The sequence below is a fragment of the Acartia tonsa genome, chromosome 2 (genome assembly GCF_053477335.1).
Source record: "Acartia tonsa isolate MP-2025a chromosome 2, ASM5347733v1, whole genome shotgun sequence".
In the NCBI taxonomy this organism is placed as follows: Eukaryota; Metazoa; Arthropoda; class Copepoda; order Calanoida; family Acartiidae; genus Acartia; species Acartia tonsa.
The window spans coordinates 46,729,872-46,756,366 of record NC_137261.1 but is presented as its reverse complement, the minus strand read 5'-3'; the positions used below and the strand labels follow the sequence as shown (position 1 = coordinate 46,756,366).

At 31.9% G+C, this 26,495-nt stretch overlaps 1 protein-coding gene across 4 annotated transcripts in view; it reads left to right on the top strand.

Moving 5' to 3' along the window:
• Positions 1-15,456, top strand: part of LOC145312003 (transducin-like enhancer protein 4) — a 29,519-nt gene extending 14,063 nt beyond the window's left edge. For 2 of the 4 annotated variants that reach the window (XM_080151085.1, XM_080151083.1), the window contains 7 exons: positions 674-748; positions 1,213-1,318; positions 9,550-9,776; positions 10,082-10,165; positions 10,278-10,412; positions 10,524-10,810; positions 13,282-15,456. In XM_080151085.1, the coding sequence (XP_080007211.1) occupies positions 674-748; positions 1,213-1,318; positions 9,550-9,776; positions 10,082-10,165; positions 10,278-10,412; positions 10,524-10,810; positions 13,282-14,263 (1,896 nt within the window). In that variant the 3' untranslated portion in view covers positions 14,264-15,456. The remainder of the gene's footprint in view (positions 1-673; positions 749-1,212; positions 1,319-9,549; positions 9,777-10,081; positions 10,166-10,277; positions 10,413-10,523; positions 10,811-13,281) is intronic. The other 2 variants (XM_080151086.1, XM_080151084.1) reach the window with 1 other exon arrangement.
• Positions 15,457-26,495: the final 11,039 nt, after the last annotated feature.

Here is a 26,495-nt window from a genome sequence, read left to right as displayed (position 1 = left end):
GTAGATTACCATTATCAGAGTGTGTGGGAACTATAAGATTTGTTTGAATCCAATTCTTATTTTTAAAGCTACAAAAGGCAGATTCTGTGCATATACATTGGAAGAAGTTATTATCTCTATTGTCCATTCCTTTAAAATACTTGAATGTTGTTGAGAATAAGATTTATAAATATGGAAAGTGGGAAACTTTTTATAAAAAAATAGAAAAAAAACCAGTAAAAATAATCTTACACTCTGAGAATTAGACATTGGTCTGTATATTATGCTAGTACCCAAAGTTTGATAAACTAAATACGTTCTCTTATTCGTTGGGTTTAGAACGATACTTGTTTTAATATTTTTCGTTTAAACTAGCAAACTTTCAACCATTAAATTTTATATTCTAAAGGGGTAAGTTCTACAGTAATCCATCGTCCATTGTCTTATGCCATAAGATACCTGTTTGACTATAGAATAAGTAAGATATCATCTCTTATAAATATATTTCCCATAAATCATCTTAAAATTAATGGTCAGCTAGTTCATCCAGAAGGAAGAGAGGGGATTGGGTAAAGGGAGTGGATTTTAGCCCGCTGTGAGTTTCACTTTATCAGAGATTATGATGAAAATCTGGTGTAACATCCAAGTAATAAAATATCTAACATTTTATATTAATGATATTGTTTTATTTCAGCATCAGCAGCAAGTTGTAACTGCTGTAGAACGAGCTAAACAAGTCACTATGTCAGAACTTAATTCTATTATTGGGGTAAGTTTATGCCTTTGGTAGGATTTGTATTACATGGTAGGCCATTTAATAATCCATAGCATATATTTTATTATTAGGAATTTGATGGCATTTTAGTAGTGTAGCCCATTTAGCCTAAGAAAGATATTATATAAGCAAGAACTCAATTCTCTTATTATATTTTTAAGGAACCTAATGGTAGTTACAATTTCTATTTTATTTTTGTATAGGTAAAAACAATTCAAAATATAATTAAAAAGTTAACCCATATATCGCTCAGCTTTTATAATTACATAACAAAATTTATTACTCCTAAAACTTTAGGTTGCAAATATATTTTTGCACCGAGAAACTTTGCATAAATTTATTTGAATTAAACAAGTTTTATTTTAAGTTTTTAATTTTTATAACTAAATTAGAAATATGTCAAAATTGTTTATGTTTAAAAGTATTTAAAATTTTTTAAGAACCTAATTTGTTTTTAGCAACAACAGCGGCCGGATATGAGCCGTTTGATGCAGCTGCAAGCAGCTACAAGTGTGGCTGGTGCACTGGGTGGTGGGCAGCTGCTACCACATGGATTACCACCAGGTTAGTAAAGCTGCGGCTGTGTGCATTTTTGTTCTTGTTTTTATCTAATTATATAAATTTTTTTTCTCTCTATCTATTTATCTATCTTTTATTCTTATCTTTCTATTCTATTTCATATCTATCTATCTATCCATATACATATGTTATCTATCTATCTCAATTACATGAAAATAAATCAGTGTTAACTTCTGTCAGCCCATATTTCTAAAAATTTAACAATTTTGGCCAAATTTTTGAGGTCAGTGCTGGCCTAACGATGCGTTGCTGCTTAACTTTAACTAAAAAACTTTTAGATTTTGTGCATTTTGAACAAAAAAAAACAAATCATTTACACACTTTCTTCATTGCTTTAGAAGTTGTCATACAAAATTGTGGAAAATCAAAATAGAAACAGCAAGAAAAGCGGCAAAAATAGTAATACGCTAGCGATTGGCATATCAATTTAAAACACCATACTATAAAACTTTAATTCAAATAATAATGTTCAATATCTAAAGGTTTATTTCTACTTCTAAAAAGGTTATATGAATTTTGTAGATTTATGCTATTTTGGCCGGCTACATTCATCCAGAATGAGAACATATACTGTTGTCAAATGTTATGTAGAAGTCAAACTGTAGTAAAAAATATATGCCCTACCAAAAATATGCACAAATAATCTTTTTATTCCTTTTAAGCAATAAAATATTCAAATTTGAAAATTAACATTCATTAAAAAAGAAAATTATTGTTCTCTCTGTGCATGGCTGAGGGGGAGGTATAGAACAGCGGGGAAATTGCATTTTTTATGGAGGGGGACAAATTATTTGGTGTGAATTTACCCACGCGGTATATCATTACAACACATTATACTTATATTAAAGTATCATTTGATTAGAATTGATTAAGTTTCGAGTAGTTTCTATACAACAAAAATACAGGAACAATATTTTACATAATCAGCGCAGCAATAACAATAAAACAATATTTTTTTAAAATAAATAATAACAATAAACTTATATACAGTAGCAAATGAAATCAATGTAACTTTTTAAGCGCCTGTTTGAAATATAGAGACTTTATAATACTGTATAATTTATAATATAGTTTTGTTCTGTTGGACAGACGTATGGACATACCATAATCATGGAGTAGTTGCGCCTCTAGCAGTTCCGGGGACATTATTTCTGCCTTACCCTTGCTCTATAACCTTACAAATTTCCCCGGATTTTCCCAAACCTCAGACATACTATCCCCCCCCCCAAAAAAAAAAACCTTAACCACAAACATTTCTATAATGATCGGGGGCTCCCTTCCCCCCCCCCCCTTTCCCACCTCTCCCTCCCTCTCTTTTTCCATTATTTCCTTTATGCCTAAAAATAAGTTTTGATATAAAAGCCACAAAGCTATGTAAGTGTGTACAAACTAGGGCTATAGGAATAGCTAACTAGCGTCAAAAGAAGCATTTTGAAAACCTGAAAAAAGCCCCCTACTTTCCGGCTATTGAAAATGAGTTATTTTTTTTTATTAATAGGAATTACAGCATCCTTACGTGAAACAAAATTCAGAAAAAAAGCACTCATAATATCTTAACCAAAATTTGTTACTTAAATAAGTTATATTTACATATCCCTGCATCCCTGAGAAACCTAAATCAATGGCTAAGTAATTATATAGGCAAATATGTAATGGTTCTTATAATGTTCTCTATACACAACACTACCAACGCCAGTTAAAGCGAAACTTTTCTATGTACACGGTCCGATTTATTGGGGTTCTCTGTTATTAACATTTTTATCCTTGTTTCTCTACACCTAATTGACATAAAGCATCATTAAAAGGTCGAGAAATGTAATATTATATTTATTATGTGTAATTTGGATTACAATATTTATTAGTAGCGAAGCTACTCTATAATTCACTTTGTCCGTCCGTCAGTCAGTCAGTCCGTCAGTCAGTCAGTCCGTCAGTCCGTAACGCTATGGGGGAAATGGGATTTACTCAGCTCCTATAAAAGATAAAATGCTGGAATTTTTTGACAACATTCCCATTATTAAAGAGGACAATTGACTATAAAACATCATTTGCGGTCGGACCGATTTTAGCAGGTTTTAGGCTATTTTTATATTTTTCACATTTTTCTCCATATCTTCAGTGTTTATGGTCCGATTTTCAAAATTTTTTCAGTTACAGATATCAAAATTTAATTTCCTGTCGTTTAAAGAAACAATCATGAAGGCCAGACTGCCTTTTTAGCAGGTTTTAGGCTATTTTTATATTTTTCACATTTTTTTCCATATCTTCAGTGTATGGTCCGATTTTCAAATTTTTTTCAGTTATAGATATCAAAATTAAATTTCCCGTCTTTTAAAGAAGACAACCATGACGGCCAGACTGCCTTTTCAGCAGGTTTTAGGCTGTTTTTTTTATATTTTTAACATTTTTCTCCATATCTTCAGTGTTTATAGTCCGATTTTCAAAATTTTTTCAGTTGTAGATATCAAAATTAAATTTCCCGCCTTTAAAGGAAATAACCATGACGGCCAGACTGCCTTTTTGGCAGGTTTTAGGCTATTTATAAATATATTTAACACTAAAGTTTTTAAGGATTAAAAAATTAAATTTTTTGTCGTTTTAAGAAAACAACCATGGCGGCCAGACTGCCTTTTATCAGGTTTTTGGCTATTTTTATATGTTTTACATATTTCCCAAGATCTTTGTTTATTTTGATCCAATTTTCAAACTCTTATGGGATATCAGTATCAAAATAATTTTTCCCATTGTTATGAGCATCTTTAATATAATTTACTTTGACCATCGTCATCATACAAAATAAAACAAGGTTTCATATTTATTTATTCAATAAATCTATTCTTGATTTTAGTAAAAACCTTTTAAATCTACCTGTACGTATTCCCATCTACGATTTTTTGTGCTTCGCTACTTATGGATGTTGTCATCCTTGTTATTACTTTTTTTGTCAAAATTATGCCTTAAGTGTAAAGTTACTCTATTAAAGACAGTTTTCCGCGGATATTAAAAGGATAAATAATAAAAGATTAAAATTAGTTTCTTAGCCCATAGGGGCCTAAGCTCGGCCTAACAAAACTGGTATTTATTTTATGATTTTTATATTAACATTCGTGGAAAATTGTCTGTAATTCTTTGGTATACATTATTTTCCAATATGAATGAGAACCGGTTCTAACCCACTGGATATTAAATCGGTTTCGAATCCTTACTGGAAAAGTTAAAATAATATTTAATTGTAAAAACTAATTTTCCCATTATCATAGTAATTATAAAATATCAGCGAAATTTAATAATCATCACAAAGGATATTATAGTGAAATTGTTTACATACAATTTTAATATTTTTAATATGCCTTGCCTAGCTATTCTACAATTAGGCCAGAGTATTCTTCTTTCTTCTGTCCGCCTTTCTGCAAGTAAATCCTTTCTTTTATCAAATCCTTAGACACCTTTTCACTTGCCTTTTCATTTAACAATGCATTCAATATGGACGTGATTGTCTTTGTCTAGTAAAATAAATACTATACCATAAGAAATTACTTTTACTTAATTTTTATTAACTAGCGTATGGCGCCCTTAGCTCATTATTCGAATTGGTAGGGGGAAAATAGTCTAAACCCATCATAATACTTAAATCTAATAACGGAATAGTATAAAACCATCCTAGGACCTATGTGTATCTTCCCTAAAATAGAGAACCCAATCGGTTCAGTAGTTATCTAAATCTACAGACAAATAAATCCTTACTACTTTATATAAAAAGGATTGAAAATATCCATAATTATCTTGTAGGTTTTTAAAGCATTAGATAATAAAAAAGTTTTTACTGATAACCAAATTGGTCTAGAGCAAGTAAAGTTTTTTTTTATAATAAATAATAATAAGGCATAATTAACAAACTTTTTTATTAACCAACTATCACTTTACAAGAATACTCATATCCATTGCTTTGTCTTTTAGAAATTTTACATTTCATAAAATTTTTCAAACAGGTTTTTTACTAGATTTGTTTTCTTTTGAACCCAAAATTTGAGACATTCATACAGAAATATAGTTAGACGAACTTACAGACAAACAGACCAAACTATAGTGTAGCGCAGCTAAAATTTCTCATGATTATTGTATAATTATAATAGTAACCAGGCTTAACTTGCCAATAATTGGAACAAATGGTGCTTAACCACAGATAAAATATAATTTAACCAACAAAATATCCATCAAAATAGCCAAACAAAAATATTATTTCCTTATTTATCGCCATTTTCCTTTGTCTACATCTTTCTATTTTTGTTTCATTATTTGGAAGCCTCTTTCAAATTCTTTAAATTACCTTTTGAATTTTTAAACATGGCTCTTTAATTAATTTTTTAGAGGGAATGAAAGAACACTCTTAACCGCAACCAGTATATAAACTAATACTTTGTATCCAGAGAATATAATAATTATTTAGCCGTACAAAACAATAACAGATAGTCAATAAAGTTTAAACATAGAAGAATAATTAATTGAATCACTTGAAAATAAGGATGTCAACTTCCATAAACTCGAAGCTGAATAATTCAAACATTAAGACAAATAAGACATTAATAGTTATAGAGGGACAGTCTACTTAGTTCATTTAAATATTTGGTATAGATCAAATGTATTGTATTTCCCAAATGTGTCAGATTAATCTTTATTCAAAGATTTAATAACCTCTTTAGTCTGATTTTAGTAGAATGATATTAGGATTAGACAGAAATTATTAATGCGGTCAATCGGTAGCCAGGCGAATGCCTGGCGCAGGGCTGGCAGTAGCCGCAAAGTGGCCAATTTTCCTTCTAATGTTGCTGTAACTTTGATTGTTTTTAATGTTGCTTCAAATAATAATTTACTAATTTGTTAAAAGCGTCCTATCGTTTTAAAGACTTTGGTATTACTTAAAAAGTCTTTATGATTAGTTGGTTCATTAAGTTGAGTGTCCAAACCTTTCAACCAATATATAAAATCTATAGAAGGCAAAATTTTGTGTATCATCATTGGGGATGCACGTCAATATATCAACCATTGTCTTTACCCTTAAGATCCCCGATTTTTTGGAATTCAATAGATTTGTATTTATGGGTTTTTAGTACAATGTCCAGAAATATCAAAATGTAAACAAAAAGTATTTTTATCTTTAAAATCTGAGTATGTCCATCATTTTACACGGCAAACAATAAAAGGTAACAAACAACATGTTTAAAAATCCATTTAGGGCATAATAGTAAAGAATAGTAAAGTTTTTTCACAACTGTTTTTTTTTATGGCCGCAGGGTAGTTGTTTTTTTAGAGGTTTTTTTTACTGGAAACTGGAATTTTAAATGTTGAAAAATAAAAAAAGTTAATGTGTGCAGTTTTTTTTTAATTACAAAGCTTGTTATATTATGGCAAGGATTGGAGTATTTAAACAATAAAGCTATCCAATATTATCAATATAAATATAAAACTTCTAACAGTTTAATCTGTTTAAAAGTTTTCTTAAAAGTCATTAACTCTTTTTCCTGAGTAAATGGGCATAATTTATTGGCCAGTTCGTTCATCCAGTAGGATGGGAGAGGTTGGGTGATAGGGAGTGGATGGGGGGGGGGGGGTCGTTATTTTTCACTATATTAGAGTACCTGATATGATAATCTGGTGTAAGATACAATCAATAATACATCAGTTCCTGCAACATAAACCTAATGTAAAAATCCTCGTTTTCAAAAAAACATAATATTATATTTATTGGTAAAATGAATGAGTAAAAAAAGTAAATTAATAATATTCAGTAGCAATATAAATAGTCATAAATAACCCTTAATGAAATTTGTGACTGCCATGCACGCAAATGATAAAAGATGGAATGATTTATTTCAATAAAAATAAAAATGAACAAACTTGGTTATAAAAAATTCATGGTAAAATTGGACCATAAATGCCAAACTGTCTTTTTTTGTCAACAGCTTGAAATGGAAAGGGGAATAGGGATAGATTAAAAAAAATTTCCAGTGCGGCTTCGAAATCGATTAATATGCTCTGGATAAAAACCGGTTTTGAGACATACTGAAAAATCATGTTTAGCATCGTATTACAGACAATTTTCCACGATTGTTATAATTATATAATAAAATCAAAACCAGTTTTGTTATCCCGAGCCTTCGGACCCTCAGTGCTGTCAAACTGGTTTTAATCTTTCATGATATCCGCGGAAAGATGTCTATAATACGATGCGATAGATAGCTTAACTGAATTTTCATAACTACTTGTTGCTTTGTCCCTAGCCTTTACCCCTTTGTCACTCCATTACTTTTTCAAGAGGGATAGAAAATAGCCTTGAAGCTGCCAAGAACCAAAACAAAGTTTTTTGAAAATACAAGCCTATGGAATGAGGAAAAAGCACTAGTTAGTTCAGTGAACAAATTTTCCCTTTTAATTTTCTTATATCCCTGAAAAACTAATAATAATATTTTGTATTTTGTGTAAATCATGTTCAATTTTTTGCTTGCTGATAATTTGAGGTGAAAGGAGGGGGAGACAGGGGGAGAGGCAGTGCAGTGTCTACATAAAAATATATCAATTTTACTCTAATAATGATTAATTTAGATTCCAGGCAGTGTAGTAAAGTCCTAATTATCCGGCCAATTTAACCATGATAAAATGATTAGCAAGAGAAAAACGTGTATTTCATTATAAGCGCCGCAACTCTATGATTAGGTTTTTGTTCGGTTCGTTCTCTCATATCTGGAAGGATGTTAATACATTAATTGTACAGTCTTTAGTATCTACGCAGTCTAGACTATACAACATCTTGCAGTTCTTATATTTAAAACGTTTTACATAGTTTTACTACATCCCTAGCATCTGCCGACTCTGTATTCGAAAGGGGCAGATTGTGGGTATAAAAATTGCTTAAAACCATCACAAAGCCTATGTTAGGATTGATACTAAAAGGTTAACCCTATCGGATCAGTTATTATAGAGATCCTAAGCATCGGACAAAAAACAGTTAATGTTTTATATGATAGAATTACTACATTAGATTTTAGTGTATTTACTAATTATTGTGGCTGCGATATTCATGGACAAAATTATCCTTATTTAGAAATTTAAAAGTTGGCATTTGTTATTATTATTGTAGCTAGCTGTTGTGGAAATAAAATAAATTTAATTGCTTTTTTGTGATAATATATCATCACATTTTACAAGAAATTATGTTTTATTCAATAGTTTCTACTCACAGAAAAAGGGATAGCTCTTTTCATTAGTTTAGACAATTAAGAATTGTCCTAACATTTTCAAACTTTCCATGATGATTTCTATAACAGTTAGGTACGATGTAGGAAACTTAGCATTTCTATAATCGTTACTAGAAAGTCCATACGTCCACTTAAAACATGCTGATTTTAACTTTTTTTGATAAACATGGCAATTTTTGTAATGCTGATTGCCAGGACAACATTTTTTTAAAATGCAGTGTTCTAATATACAAGAGGTCTTAATGGATTTATTTAGAATAGTTTTTTTTGTTCGTTTAAGTATCCAAATATTTCTGTGTTTAATTTTACACAAACAATTTTATTTCAATTACATTAAGTTATTTTCAACTATAAACACAAATTATCATAAAACTACTGAATTAGTAATTTTTATGGATTGACAGTTTTATTTTATTTTTTTTCCCCACCTTTTGTATTTTATAATTATTGAATTTAACTTAGAGTTAACAATAGCACAGTTTGGTGGCGAATTTTTAAATTTTACTACATAGAATACTCATAATTAAATGAACTTTTTACTGAAAATTTCTTAATTGAAAAACTATTACCTAATTTAAAAAAAGATATCAGTTCATAGCTGAAATATTTATGAACTTATTTTTTAAAAACATTAAGTAAAATTGTAATAACTCTATATAGGTGTAACTCTATAAATAACTATCTATCTAGTATCTACCAGTACCCATATATCTGTTTATCTACCTATCTATCTAACTTTATAGCTATCTATCTATCCCAAGAATTATTTAGTTGCTAGCGTGTGTATTTCTATTTGAATGATTCAATTTATTTGCTTTTGCCAACTTTCTGTTGACAACAATTTATTTACCTGCACTCAATATCTATCTATCTCTTGATCTATCTATTTATAATTTATCTATCTATATAGCTGTGTGTCTTTCTGTCTATCTAAGCAACCATTTATCTATCTTATTTTTTTAGGACTGCCTCCTGGCCTAGTATCATCCCAAGCTGCAGCCGCTGGCCTGCTGGCTGGTCTGCCGCCAGTCTCATCCGCAGCCGCGTTTGCTGCACAGATGGCCCGGCTGCCCACACCCCTCCTGAACCACATGGAGGCAAGTAGGAAAGAGGAGGAGGCCAAATCGTTGAGTAGCACCCCTTTGGGGCCAGCTAGCACCCCCCTGGGGCCTCACTCAGAGGAGAGACATGTAAGATTATTTAAAGGGGCGCTCTGCGATTTAGATTATTTTAAATAAATAGGAATTTTGATATTTTAACTTTTCTGTACTTTATTTTTAAATAGATTGTGAAATAATTAAAATCGCAGAAATTTCCTTTAAGTTTTCCCTTGTTCAACGTAGTAAAAACTATAAAATGGGTTATAAAAAGTACAATTTAAAGAACTAAAAATGTGTTTTACTTGTAACCAAAGTCAGACTTCTATGAAAATAGTCAGAAACACAAACAGAGTAATCTTTAAAGCATGATCCATAATTTGAATTTCTATGTTCAGAGAAACTCTCTGTCTCCTGGGCGAGAGCGGCCCCGCAGTGTTGATAGACGTAGTCCTGATCCTAAAAAAATGAAGAAAGATGAGGTAAAAACTAAAAACTTATTCTAGAATTACTTTGCTTTTAAAATTCTTACTTAACACAGAAAAATATATAAACAATATTTAGTGTGTAAAATAATAGAATAAATTTATTTAGAATGGACACGGAGGTGTGAACGGACAAGCCCACCCCTCCCCTAAAGAGAATGGCCTTGATTTGGGCAGAAAGAAAGACGTGACAAGTCCAGGAAGTTCCACAAGTTCTACATCGAGCACACCTAAGCCTAAAAAGGTAAAAGATACTTTGTAAAAGACACAGTTCAATTACATATTTTGTATACAAATTCATATTATTATATTTTGCACACGCTCACTAGAGTTTAAATAATCTAAATTTTATTAGGATGGAGAGCACATGCAAAGTGGGGCAGTGAAACCCCCGACCCCAAAATCCACACCTCCCGCCCCTGGCCAACCAGACGGGGCGCCTGCTGCCCCCGCCCCCCTTAAGCCCAGCCTGCCCGGACCACCGTACGGCCTAGGCTTTCCGCCGCCACCACCGGCTGCGGCACCAGCTCCTCCCGGAGCCCCTAACGGTCTGCCTCCGACAAGTGAAACGTACAGGTCGCCGTATGATGCACATCCGGGAATCAGAGCGCCAGCTATTGGACTACCTCCTGGAGGAAAACCGTAAGTTTCTTTATTTTAATAATAGTAATTGGAGGTTTGTCTGTCTTTCTTAATCCATAAATGAAGAGGAAATAAAAAAACTTATTTCAATTATATCTGTTGAAAGTTTAAGATTATTTACTAAAACTAGAGTTAAAGAATCAGGGATATAACAATGCAAGATTAATTTTCCCTCCAATTAGAAAAGCCTTTAGAAGCTAAAAAATACTGGCAGGAAAAAAGGAGAGGAATAAATTGAACTTCCATATACTTACTGGTTAATATCTTTAAGTATGTAAGTTAAGGACGTAATGGTCACATTCATGCCAAAATCTTAATTCTATCACATAGATGGATATATATCAATTAACAGACAGATAGATAAATATATCTGAATTAGGAGATAGATAGATAGATAAATAGATGGATTTATCTGAATTAACAGATAGATAGATGGATGTATCTCATTTAATAGATAGATAAATAGATGAATATATCTCAACTAACAGATAGATAGATGGATATATCTCAATTAGGAGATAGATAGATGGATATATCTCAATTAACAGATAGATAGATGTACATGTTAACATGCCAAATTTATAATGCAAGCTAATCAAAGAGATAACTAAAGTACTTGCTATATACTGAAAAACATACACTTAGTTGTTGATGTTAAAATCTAAACCTGCATGTTTTTTTAAAATATGATATGTTTCTTTTACATTAACTTTTGTTCAATAACTATGATTATGACTAATATTAATAGACATATGAAAGCTAAAATTATATAGCTTAATATTGTAAAAATATATAATAAACTGTTTCTACAATTGTTATTTTGCACTTAAAAAATACATTTTTATCATTTTAAGTAAAACATATTTTTTTCAAAAGTAAATCTCTATCAAAATTGCGTAAATACAGGACGCTTGGCAAGAATGTATGATATTTGAAACTTTTTCTAAATTGTACCTAATTATATCCGGAATTGCCATGAATATGCCTAAATTAGTAGACAGACACATAAACGGACGTACGTACTCTGAATATAGAAAAACTTCCCCTTTAACAAGTGCTAATCTTATTGATATTTAAACAATATTATTATTATTTATTACATAATAAATTACAATTTTAATGTTATTAACTAAAAATATTGAACTTAAAAATTATAATTTTGTAGTAGGGCAATTAAAAAAAAAGAATAGTAAAGAGTAATACAGCATTTATACATGAAAATTAAAGTTAAGTATAGTATTTATTTATAGACTATATTCTTAACGAGCATTTAGTTACAAACGAATATACTAACGTACTGACCACAACCTTAGAAAAGCTACGCGTTTAAAATGAATATAGTAATAAAAGGTGTGTAAAAATTGAATTTGGAAGTGTTGAAATCAATAAACACATTGTAAATTGTAAATTCGGTTCTAGCCTTTTAAGATACTGCTTGGTTTGGTGTTTTTACAAAAAGGGAAAATTAACTACTTCATGATTTGGTTATATTTGTTTATAATTTATTAGTTCTTGTCTAAAAATAAATCAGTACACTCATTGCTTGAATATATGAGTAGAAAGTGCATAATAATTAATTAGAATTTTGGGGAATAGTCCCTTTTGTGACATCGCACCTAAAGGGGCGATTTGTCGTATTATTAAAATGGCTTTTTATAGGTTATTTTAGGTTAGGTTAGGTTATATTGGGTTAGGTGATTGCCCCACAAGGTTAGGTAATTGGCCCCGCAGGGTTAGAGCCCCCCGCAGAGGCTAGAAATAGGAGAAACCCTACTGTGAAAAATACGAAGAACCGCCCCTTAAGGTGCGATGTCACGAAAGGGACTATACCCGAATTTTGTTTAATTGCAATAAACAATGCTCTTTTAATTGGACTATTAAAACATTTTTTTTGTTGGACTACAGGGACACTTCCATGGTTAATGGTAATGTGAATGGTAATGCAGTTTCCACTAGAGCATGACCAAACGAATGAGGGAGATAGCGATTGAGAGAGAAAGAGAGAGAGGGGGAGAGAGTGTGAGGGTGAAGATTGTTTAACCGCGTCATTACTCTAATTGGTTTTTCACTGGTATACTTAGTTACTACTACTTAACCATACAAATTTATATCTCTAAACCCACTAGATAAAGAGAGAGAGAGAGAGAAAGAAAGGATGAAAGAAAGAAGGAGAGGAGAAAAGGAAATAAGGATAATAGGAGAAAGAGAGAGAGAGAGAGAGGGGAAATTGTAAATGAGAAATAGATTGGTTAACAGATTGGACATTTAGAGAAATTAAACCATTTGTATGCCAGGCCATTTATGTAAATTCTAGATCATTACAGACTATCTTTATATCTAAATTATTGTCCTCTATTTAATAATTGATTTAACTCAAAATTAGCAAACATTTAAAATACAGGTAAGTGCCTAAATCAGTTCTCAAATGATCAAAATAGAAACATTGATTGAACCATTTTTTTCTATTTCAGGGCATATTCATTCCATGTGAATGGGGAGGGTGAGAAGCGCCCAGTTCCTTTCCCACCAGATGCCCTGATTGGCCCAGGCATTCCCCGCCATGCCCGTCAGATCAACACACTGCCCCATGGGGATGTTGTTTGTGCAGTGACAATGTCTAATCCTACTAAATATGTGTACACTGGTGGCAAGGGTTGTGTTAAAGTTTGGGATATCTCTCAACCAGGCGGTAAGGTGCCTGTTTCTCAGCTTGATTGTCTGAATAGAGATAATTATATCAGATCCATAAAGCTGTTGCCAGATGGAAGAACTCTTGTTGTAGGCGGGGAAGCCAGCACTTTGTCTATCTGGGATCTGGCCTCTCCAGCTCCGCGGAGGAAGGGGGAGCTTACAAGTTCAGCTCCAGCTTGTTATGCTCTTGCTATTAGTCCAGATTCTAAGCTCTGCTTCAGCTGTTGCAGTGATGGTAACATTGCTGTCTGGGATATTCATAATCAGACAGCTGTCAGACAATTCCAGGGCCACACAGATGGCGCTAGTTGTATTGATATATCCTCAGATGGAACGAAGCTGTGGACCGGAGGTCTGGACAACACAGTAAGATCCTGGGACCTGAGAGAAGGAAGACAGCTTCAGCAGCATGACTTTAGCTCCCAGATATTCTGTCTGGGATATTGTCCTACTGGAGACTGGTTGGCTGTAGGTATGGAGAATTCTAATGTGGAGGTGCTCCACTGTTCTAAACCTGACAAATATCAGCTCCACCTTCACGAATCCTGTGTCCTCTCACTTAAATTTGCCAACTGTGGCAAGTGGTTTGTGTCCACTGGCAAGGACAATCTCATGAACGCCTGGAGGACACCCTATGGAGCCTCCATTTTCCAGTCTAATGAAACTTCATCAGTGCTTACCGTAGACATTTCCACAGATGATAAATACATAGTTACTGGGTCTGGTGATAAGAAGGCCACTGTATACGAAATTATGTACTAAATTTTATTGCATGAAAACTGTAGCGCAAAAACTAAGTTTGTGAACGGTGCTAAATATGTGAACACGCGTTTTTCAAGACGCCTTTTTAATGAATCGCCTAATTTGAGTGCATTGTTTGAAAAAAGAGAGTGCCTAATCTACACAGGACAGAAAAGAAAATTTGTTAAAAATCCTGGAAAATTACAAATTGTTTCACGGTTATTAAAACAAGTGACGTAAACGATTAGTTTCACCAAAATTTGGTCAGTTCAGGTTGAAATACAATTCGCAAGAAACAATTATTTTTATTTTGAAAACAAAAACTTGATATTTTCTCATCGGGAATTTTGCAATATAAAGCAAAAATAATGCTTAACTGATACCAGTGATATGATATAATTAATTTATAGTTACTAATAAAAAGTCAACAAATGTTATGAAAATTTTATTGTTCTTTTGTGTTAATTATTGTAAATAATGAAAAAAAAACTAATAATTACTCTCTTTAATATGATTAATTTGATAAATATAAATTCACATTTGCTAATTATTATTGTAGTCATTTAATCAAATATCTTTGAAAATTTATCGATTCATACAGTTTAAATATTTTGTCAAAAGTAAATGCATAAAAAATCATGGGACAATGATTTTCTTAAAAACATGTTTTTATTAAGAGGCGTGCAGAAGGGGGCTTTACCCACCCTCCTGGCAAAAGGTAGGTGTATAAAACTTCTACACTCCTTGACATTAGTCTACCATCTCTTGATACACCCCCCATATACAGCCAAGGGGGGTATCAAGGTAAAAGCCAAACCCCCCTTAATTAAAAAAAAATTAACCATTCAGACACTTTCTTGACTTTTGAGTGAGTTGGTGAAAACTAAAAAATACTCCCTTATTGTCTGTAATACACCCCCCTTGATTTTGGTATGAGTTGGTTGTCAAAATATTCGGGTGCGCTTCGCACATCCCCCTGCATAAACCTCTGCACGCCACTGTTTAAAAAAACTAGTTTCAATAAAAAAAAATTATTTAAAAACTACCTACTATTGTAAAAGCCTAAAATTTATTTGTAAAAAACCTATTAACCTATCATAATGATAATAAGGCTGTCTTTTTGTTGCTATATTAAATTAAAATACATTTTATTATATAAAATTTTCTTATTTTGCTTTTGGTGTTGCTGTTTGGAATAAATTAGTAACATATTATTGTCTTTTTTTATATTTTAATAGTTTTAAGATGAGCTCTCTTTAAATTAGGTAATTGTCAGCAAAGCTAATCTATAATTCTAAATGTCCAAATCTATAATTCCAAATGTCCATCCGTCCGATGTGGGAAAACATGAAATTCTCGGCTTCTATTTAAGATACACGGGTGAAACTTCTTGTCAACATTCCTTTCATTATGGAGCAAAATAAATTATAAAAACATCCATATTAATCCGACTTCCTCCAAGCCTTTTTAGCAGTGTTTCGGAGCCGGAGCCGGGAGCGGCAACATTTTTGGTGGAGCCGGATCCGGAGCCGTATTTTTCGTTAAAAACGGCTCCGGCTCCGGATTAGCTAAAAATGATTTTTTAAAGTAATATTATAATAAGGCAACGGTCTATTTCCATATAATAAACTAACAAAACTATTGTTACTTAACAAATAGACACACATCCTTCTACTTTTATATAGCTTTAATCAAATAAAAGCAAAATATTTTAAATTATTTATTTTATTTTATCAAATTCAATAATGAAAAAAATTGATATATTAATTTTAAGGTAGGAGCCGGAGCCGCATCAAAATTATACGGCTCCGACACCCTGCCTTTTAGATACGTTCTGTATATTAGTTATCAAATCAATCATTATTACAATCATTTACTTATGACAATGATATGTAAGCCGTCATCATTTTTACTTGAAATGCCTTAAAATTGAATATAGGCAATGTGTCAAATTCTATGGTTACCTAAGCCTTACATAGCAGGGAGAGAGGAAACTTTTTTTACACTAGTCCCAAAAGTTATCATAACGTTTTCTTATTGGTTGGCCTGACAACTTTGGTGACTTTTATTGAATTTTGATTGGTTAGTTCATTAAGTTGAGTGCTCAAACGTTTCAACCACTAATTGTAATCTACAGAAGAATTAACTTTGTGTATCATTATTTGGAATGTACATCAATTTATCGGCCATTGTCGTATCCCTGTAAATCCCTCATCATATATATATAAGGAATATGTAAGACTTATGAAACCCTTAGGCTAAGATTGGCCAAATATGATTCAAATTTTTGAAATGCTATGATGATTTAATATTTGATAATACATATCACCCTCCCATTCTCTCACCTCAATTTACACATCATTAAGTTTCAATTTTGTGAAATTTTTCCATCCTCATATAAGTTTACCAACATCACATTAATTAGAACCATTTGTAGCAATGGATATATTATTACTTGGGCATTGCACCAGATTTTCATGTACTCTGATACAGTGATGCTAGCAGCTGGCCAAAAATCGATATCCCTCATCCAGCCCCTAAAAGCCATCCCCTCCCCTCCTACTGAACAATAAACTGACCAATAAATAAGGACCATATTAGCAAGTTGAATTGACGACTTTCTTCTGTCGATATGTCCATGTACATTAATCCTATATCCATTTTTTGTATCCTTGTTTTTATGCTTCCCTGTAGTCACTTACTTGATACTAGTCACACAGTAGACCGAAAATTTATGAAAGTACATAGAAAAATGTCCACTCTAACACTACTTTCAAAAGTTAAATTTAAATGACTTAAAGAAACAACAGTTATATATTTTATATGTACAATATACTGAAAAAAAACATTAAAACTTGTAGAGTGTCAGAACTGAATAAGCAGAAAAATGTATCAGTTAAAATGTAAAAGGAACCTGACAATTTTGTTTAGACTTATACAGATCCTAGTAAAAGTGTCTGACTCTGATTATGACGTAAGAAAATTAGCCAATGAGAGGCCACAATCAGAGTCAGGCACTTTTACTAGGTTCTGTGTAAGTCTAAACAAAATTGTCAGGCAATTTGTTGGAAAACTGCTTAAATATAGAATACAAGTAAGGAAAGTTGATGTGTATCAACTATGAAATATGTATTGTGGCTAGGTGTGTGTGCAGCCAATCTGTGGTTTACACATACCTTTGCGGTCAACCGTCATACAATAACAATAAATTTTTATTTCAATACTAGCTAAAATTTACTAATTACCAAGTTATGAATTAGTCTTTGATGAACCATTTCCATTTTTATTTTCATAATTTAAATTGAAGGGATTGCAATTCTTAAGCATATTTCCCTCCTTTTAAACTAAACCTACAAAAGATAGTTTTTGCTATTATCAAAAATATTTGTTTGTCCAAAAATTACTTTTTGTGGTCGGTTTTAGTTGAATTCTCATTGTTTATTTCTATTTTGTAGTAATTTTTGTCATATTATATACATATTAAGCTCAATTACTTTAATTAAGTACAAACCATAATTACTTTTTCTAAAATAATGCATTAGAAAAGGTCAAAATTGGTTTAGTTGAATAAAACAGTATTTCTACATGTGCTATTTTAATACTGCTTTTAGAAATGGATATTATTGTCAATTTAGGTTGCTTACATGGACACCATTTATTGGTCAGTTGCTTTATCATTCAAAGAGGGTCAATGAGGTGGGGAGAGGGAGGTTCGTTATTTCAGCCAGCTAAAAGTTTCACTCTATTAGAGTACATGATAATCTGGTGAAAAATCCAAGTAAAAATAAATCCATTCTTTTAATTCTTAGGAATGCAAAGCTACTAAAAAGTAAAGATTATTGTTGAGAAAAGAAAACTGAGGTGTGAAGGAAATATTCTTCGTGCTTAAAATTTAACATAAAAATACTAGTTTAAAATTGCTTGTACAGTCCTGTTTTCAGAGCTTCGCTTTCATGGATATTGTCATCCTTATTTACACATTATAGCCTTAATTTTCCAATCTGTTTAAAAAACTAGGATTTTGTACATGTATAAAGTTTGTTAAAGTGTATATTTAACACCCACCTAGCGCAAAATTTGACTGGGCATGCCATTAAACTAATCTCTACTATGCTAACTCATAATTTTAAACATCTCAAGTGCTCATGTAGTCAGTAATAAAAACTCATTTGACTTATAGCAAAGAAACATTTATAGTTTTAAACAAACTGCAATTTACAATGTTTTCTTTAGTTTTCCTTAACCTGGATATTAGAATAAAATAATAGAGGTGGCATGAGCTATATGTAACTCTGTCTACAGGACAAGGACCCTGTCCCGATTTTGAATTGGATCTTTAAAATCACTTAATAGCGTCGAAAATAGCCAAGTCCCTACAAAAGAACAGAAAGTAATTTGCAGACGCAAAGGGTTTCCACCACTTGGGCCAGGGCCAAGTAGTTGTCTGGATTATACATCTATGTTTATACATTTATTATTTAGATAACCTTAAGAGGGTAGTTGTAATCAATTTTAGCTAATTCTAGTAACCTTTTTAGCAATATTGCGTGAATACTGATAATTTAAATTATTTTGCACAACTACCCCGCCTCTGAAAACCTTCTCAATAATGTTAATGCCCACCTTTCTAGTTTTTAGGGCCAAATAATTGTTGATTGTTTGGAAACTAATGGGTAGGCACACCAACCTTACACCGGATTAGGATGCAGATTCTACACACACAAAAATACAGCTTATTAGTATAGTATTTGAACCTTGCATTAATATTCCTGTAACAATAAAGCATAATCTTAAATCGTACTTATTCTACTATCAATATCAGAAATTCCTTAAGTTATTCCTAGACGGTTTAGGCAAATTTATAAGGGTAGCATCTCCATAAAGTAAGTTTATCCATATTAAACATATTTTGTTTTATGCAATTTTATTTATGAAATATTTCATCTGTGTAAAAAACTCTATATTTTGACCAATTGTATCCTTTTTTTATAGATATTGTGGCCATTATTTTAGGAATACTTATGTTTTATCAGAATATAATATGCCGTAGGCATCTAAAGCGGGTAAATGGTATCTAAAAGAGATAAATTTGGTAAAAATACACATTTTAAACATTTGTTAGAAAAACAATATGAAGAAATAATCTACATAAATAAAATTTGCAGTCCTATAAATGTTCAAGAAACCAACCCTTTGATTTCACGACCCTTCACTGTAATGCATAAATGTGTATGAAAATAAATGGAATACATTAACTGATAAATAGTTGTACATCCCCAATGATGTTACACAAAATTGCACCTTCTGTAGATTACAATTAGTGTTTGAAATGTGTATACATTCAATTGAACGAACCAATCACTTAAAATTTAATAAAAGTCCCCTAAGTTGTTTAGCCAACGAATAAGAAAAACATTATTATTAAACTTTGGGGACTAGTGTAATAAACAGCCAAATTTCTACCCCCTCCCTGCAATAAATAATATTAATGGAACTAGTAATGGAATGAATCTGACATTACAGCTGTAATTGACAGGCTATCTTAACTAAATTGTTCTCCAATCCTTGTGGTAATTTATTTACTTAAATATTATCTTTAATTGCCCCTTGCTATTAAAATCAGGGTGGGTTCTAATTATTTTAACAATATTAGTGCATCGCCTTAATAATAGAGGTAAAGATTAACTATTTTTGGTAACCTGAACTCTAAAAACATCTGAGATCTAAAGGGATAAGACAATGACCACTAAATTGATGTACATATCAAATGATTATGCACAAAACTATCCCTTCTGTAGATTACAATTAGTGGTTGAAACGTTTGGACAATCAACTTAATGAACTAACCAATCAAAATAAAATGAAATTTCCTAAAGATGTTGAGCCACCGAATGAGAAAACGTTATTATAAAACTTTGGGGACTTTGTCCCCTCCCTCCTTGTAAAAACCTCCAGTGGATTACTCTAATGATCATTTGTCTAAAATGTTTAGCATAAATATATTGGCTATAGTGCATTTATGGTATCTTAAATTCATGTCCTAATAAATATCTGACCACACTCCCCCAAGCATACTCCTAAATAATACAGGTGCTAGGTATAGAGGTGTATACTTCCACTATATAATAATAAATATATGACCATATTCCCTCAAGCATACTCCTAAATAATACAGGTGCTAGGTATAGAGGTGTATACTCCCACTATATAATAATAAATATCTGACCACACTCCCCCAAGCATACTTCGTAATAATACAGGTGCTAGGTATAGAGGTGTATACTCCCACTATATAATAATAAATATCTGACCACACTCCCTCAAGTATACTCCTAAATAATACAGGTGCTAGGTTTAGAGGTGTATACTACCACTATATAATAATAAATATCTGACCATACTCCCTCAAGTATACTCCTTAATAATACAGGTGCTAGGTATAGAGGTGTATACTCCCACTATATAATAATAAATATTTGACCACACTCCCTCAAGTATACTTCTAAGTAATACAGGTGCTAGGTATAGAGATGTAAACTCCCACTATATAATAATAAATATCTGACCACACTCCCTCAAGCATACTCCTAAATAATACAGGTGCTAGGTATAGAGGTGTATACTTCCACTATATAATAATAAATATTTGACCACACTCCCTCAAGTATACTTCTAAGTAATACAGGTGCTAGGTATAGAGATGTAAACTCCCACTATATAATAATAAATATCTGACCACACTCCCTCAAGTATACTCCTAAATAATACAGGTGCTAGGTTTAGAGGTGTATACTTCCACTATATAATAATAAATATCTGACCATACTCCCTCAAGTATACTCCTAAATAATACAGGTGCTAGGTATAGAGGTGTATACTCCCCCTATATAATGATAAATATCTGACCATGCTCCCTTAAGTATACTCCTAAATAATACAGGTGCTAGGTATAGAGGTGCATACTCCCACTATATAATACTAAATATCTGACCACACTCCCTCAAGCATACTCCTAAATAATACAGGTGCTAGGTTTAGAGGTTTATACTCCCACTATATAATAATAAATATCTGACCATGCTCCCTCAAGTATACTCCTTAATAATACAGGTGCTAGGTATAGAGGTGTATACTCCCACTATATAATAATAAATATCTGACTATACTCCCTCAAGTATACTCCTAAATAATACAGGTGCTAGGTATAGAGGTGTATTCTCCTACTATATAATAATAAATATCTGACCATACTCCCTCAAGCATACTCCTAAATAATACAGGTGCTAGGCAAAGAGGTGTATACTCCCACTATATAATAATAAATATCTGACCATGCTCCCTCAAGTATACTCCTAAATAATACAGGTGCTAGGTATAGAGGTGTATACTCCCACTATATAATACTAAATATCTGACCACACTCCCTCAAGCATACTCCTAAATAATACAGGTGCTAGGTATAGAGGTGTATACTCCCACTATATAATAATAAATATCTGACCATACTCCCTTAAGTATATTTCTAAATAACACAGGTGCTAGGTATAGAGGTGTATACTCCCACTATATAATAATAAATATATGACCATACTTCCCCAAGTATACTCCTAAATAATACAGGTGCTAGGTATAGAGGTGTATACTTCCACTATATAGTAATAAATATCTGACATACTCCCTCAAGTATACTCCTAAATAATACAGGTGCTAGGTATAGAGGTGTATACTCCCACTATATAATATTAAATATATGACCACACTCCCTCAAGTATGCTCCTAAATAATACAGGTGCTAGGTATAGAGGTGTATACTCCCACTTACATTCCCATTGATTTACATCAACAATTTTATACATAAAATTACAATTTCAATTAATGGTTGAAATGTTTGGAAACTCAACCTAATAAACTAACCAATCAAAATTAAACTAAAGTCCTCAAAGTGAATGAGCCAGCGAATAAAAAAAAATTAGTGTAATAAACAGCCCAACGTCTCCCCCCCCCCCCCCCAGATTGCTTTGGGCTAATGACAGGCACAACCAAAATATTTGACTTCTAGATAAATACCACCGTGCAATTAAAGGGTTGGTCGTAAGTTAGACGTTTTATGATATGAAAGGATCATTCGATTTAAGAAATAATGTAATTTTGTTATATTAAAAATCTGGTAAAATGTTGAAAAAGATTGAAAAAGTTCCAAATCATCTTACTGTCTCATATACTAATCTGTAAAAAAGTTTCTTTTTAATATAGACTGATGTATTTAACTAGAGATTATATAATACACGATAATCCTTTTAGGCTTAAATCCTTATGTACAAAACTAAATGTTCCATATAACATGCCATATTATATGACCGTAGCAGCTCTATAAATAGGGTATATCTACTGAATATGAAATAAGATTTGTTGTAACATTATGGAATAAATTTGCTTTACATCATTTTTGTTGTGATTTTAGAGAGAGAGAGAAGGAAATAATAACTCAATAGAATAAAAAAGAAGGACAGACAGAAGGAAAGACGGACATACTCGATGATTTATATAGTTGCTTCGCTCCTAAATGTAAAGGAAAGTTCACGGATAAATGAAACATAGCCTGTCCTGAATTTTGTAATTTTGTTTGTAGATAAAAATTGTTTGGCTTCCAAATCCGCTAATCCGCATTTAGCTAAACTATTTATATGTTGATTTAATATCTATTCATCTATATTTTATTTCATCAATAAAATTTAAACAAAATAAAAATCTCTTGGCTTTTTGGATGGTGTGTCGGATAAGACAATGGCCGATAAATGTATGTAAATCGCAAATGAGGATACACAAAATCACCAAAAGTTGTTAAAAAGTTTGACACTTAACTTATTGAACCAACCCAAAAACTTTACGCCAATGAATAAGAAAACTTCATTATAAAACTTTGGTGAACTCTCCCAATTATGACAAAATTATTTCTTAGTTGTAGATCAAAATCAATAGTGAAAAGATTTAATACTAAAGAACTGTAACCCAAATAAAGGACTGATAAAAGTACGATAGTTTTCAAGCATGATATTTAAATAGTTTGAAACAACAGTTCCAATTCAATGATAAATTTCTTGAATTTTTTAAGCAAATGTGTATTTGACTACCTACATCGTATCCCTAAGTTTTAATTTTTAGAAAGAGGCTATTATGCTATATTAAGCTTGTAAAAGATTTAAACTTGAGTTTTATAGAAATAATGAAATTGTTTTAATTAATACAGAGTAGATATAACAAATAATATACCTAGTGCTCATAAAACAACGTACATAATTTGATGCTAATAAGCATCATAAATAAAAAAAAGGCGAAAAAATTTACACCTTACACATGAATAATCGATAAATTATTAATTGGATGTTGCACCAGATTTTTATGTATTCTGATAAAGTTAGGCTCGCAGCGGGCTAAAAGAACGATAAAACCAATCCTTCCCCTATACCTATCCCTTCCTCTTGTATAGGATGAACAAACGTACCAATAAATGAGGTCCATAGTAGCAAGCTAATTGATAACAAATTTTCCCCTGTCAATATATCCACTTATATTCTATATCCATTAATGAATAGACTTCTAGACTTCCTTTTATTATAAAATCAGATTTTTTTGAAAATGTGTTAACGAGTTGCTTCATTTCGCAAAAAAACTATGAAATCTAAAAAATAATAATTTTCTTTAGCTAGAATGATTTTGAATGCAAAGCCTTAACTAAAATATGACAATAAAATTGCAGTCGCAAAGCAAATGGTGTTCATGCGTTGTAGATTTTTTTTAGTGCGCAGCTACTCTATGGATAGGACATAAAACGTTGAAACCTCCGTTCGTAAAGGAATAAATGTGAAAGTATAAAGTAGAACCCAGACAAGTACCTGGCCCAAGTTACGGAGAACCTTTTCGTCTACTAGAAAATTGCTTTCAGCCCTTTTGTGGTGACTTGCCTGTGTTTTTATTTCCGACGCTATTGGCTAATATTCAAAGAACAAATTAAACATATAGCTCGTGCTATATGTTTAAATGGTCAAAACAAAATTTGAATAAAACAGTATTTCTACATTTGGTATTTTAATACTGCTTTTGTAAATGGATATAGAATATACGTTGATAATGACAGGAGAAAATTGTAGTCAATTTAGGTTGCTAATATAGAAATCATTTATTGGTCAGTTCGTTTATCCAGTAGCAGGACTTGATAATCTGGTGTAAGATACAAGTAATATTAAATCAATTATCATACAACACATAACTATTAAGCTTTAGGTTTACGATCCATGCAGTTAAATATCTGCTATTTTGTATGAATACTGTTTCGCAAATCTTATAGTGCAATTCTTCGAAGCTAGAACAATGCTAAGGCAGAAATGTCTTAAATCAAAGAAATTGTTTGAAAAATTGGCTGGTATCGCAGAATTTAGACTATAATTTGTCCCTAGCTAAGTGAAACTGTAGGATGTGTTTCAGGGATGGCGGACGCAAAGTAAATCTTCTTTCCAAAATATAATGATATTTATTTAATCCATCGTATTTTAGACAGTTTATCTGCGGATAGTAAAGTATAAATTTTAGGATTTATTCTAGTTTTGTTCGCCACCAAGCATCGAAGGCCTAAACTTACAAAACATGGTTTGAATCCTATTTTTTTTAGTGGAAAACTGTCTTAAATACTTCATGATACATAATTACTACATGATTAAGGACCATACTGGATTTAAACTAAAGGATAGGAGGTTAGAAAATGGGATTAGATTAATTTAACATCACTTGTTCCCTCCTACCGTGAAAATGTTTATATTCCTATTCTTGAGAAATGCGCAATGCTCAGTACGTATGTATGTGTGTATGAGGCATTTTTAAAAGCGAAGCTTATCTATAATTAGGGTCGGTCCGTTCGTACGTCCGGCTGTCTCCAACGGATGAGGAAAAATTCAGCTAATGCGGACCAGTGCACTTTGCTTTCAGTCCCGAGGGGTAAAAAATAATCCTCACATTTATCATGTATTTTAATATGATTTTATGTTTTTTTTGGGTTGTGGGGTAAGTATATAATCAATAATAAAAGTAGAACGCTGATGGTTTGTTCGTATCTTGATTCTCGTAAACTGATTAGGTTGACACCCATCTACAAAAAAATGTACTCCTTAAGTCCCCACTTCCTGCAAAAAAAATATTAAGAAACTACAAAGAACCACATTCACTCCACAATGTAAAAAATGTTTGATTGTTTATGCATCCTTACCCCTCAACCATCCCTTTAATGAATTTTTTTTTTGGAATGAAACCCTAAAATTTAAGAATTAGATAATCTGTTTCAAATAAAACCTTATGAACTTATAAAAAAGTTAAATATAATATCTATTTAGATGTCTAATAATGTAATAATAAAACCTTCCCAGTTTTCTACATCATAAATTAATTTAATAATTATATTTTTTAATGGGCAATTCAAATAGTTTGAAATAACACTTTATGAACTTATCATGATATTCAATGTGATAACTATTTAGATGTTTAATAATGTAGTAAAACCTACCTAGTTTTCTACATCATAAATTAATATACCATACATTTATATACAGTTTTATATCCATCATCTAAAAATTTGAATATCGAAGTGTTCTAGGAAAGAAGTTAAAAAAAAACATCTGAAACTTGGCTGGACGTTTTAACAGATTAACATTTAATCTTTTTTTTATAGTACAGCCCCACTTCTAAGAAATAGAATATTGGGGTATACTCCTTTTCATGACATCCCTCCATATGGAGCGATGATTTTAATTGATCGCCTCTTATGACATGGGGCGATGTAATGGCTCCTTGAAAGGGGCGATTTAATAGCCCCATATAACAAGAGGCGATGTTATGACTCCTTGAAAGGAGCGATTTAATAGCCCCTTGCCCTAAGAGGCGATTAAATGATCCTTTATCGCTCCTTTATCGCCCCTTCTAAAGAGGAGATGATATGTCCTCTTATCCCAAGGGGCTATTTAATTAAATATCGCCTCTTCATGGCCCCTTCACTATTATATATATCTTAGTCCCTTGATGGCACCTACATCGCTCCTACATCGCCCCTTCATCGCTCCTCCATCGCTCCTTCTCCAAATTTATATTACATTGTACTTTGATGGCCCCTACATCGCCCCTCCATCGCTCCTACATCGCCCCTTTATCGCTCCTTCTTCAAATTTATATTACATTGTACTTTGATGGCCCCTACATCGCCCCTCCATCG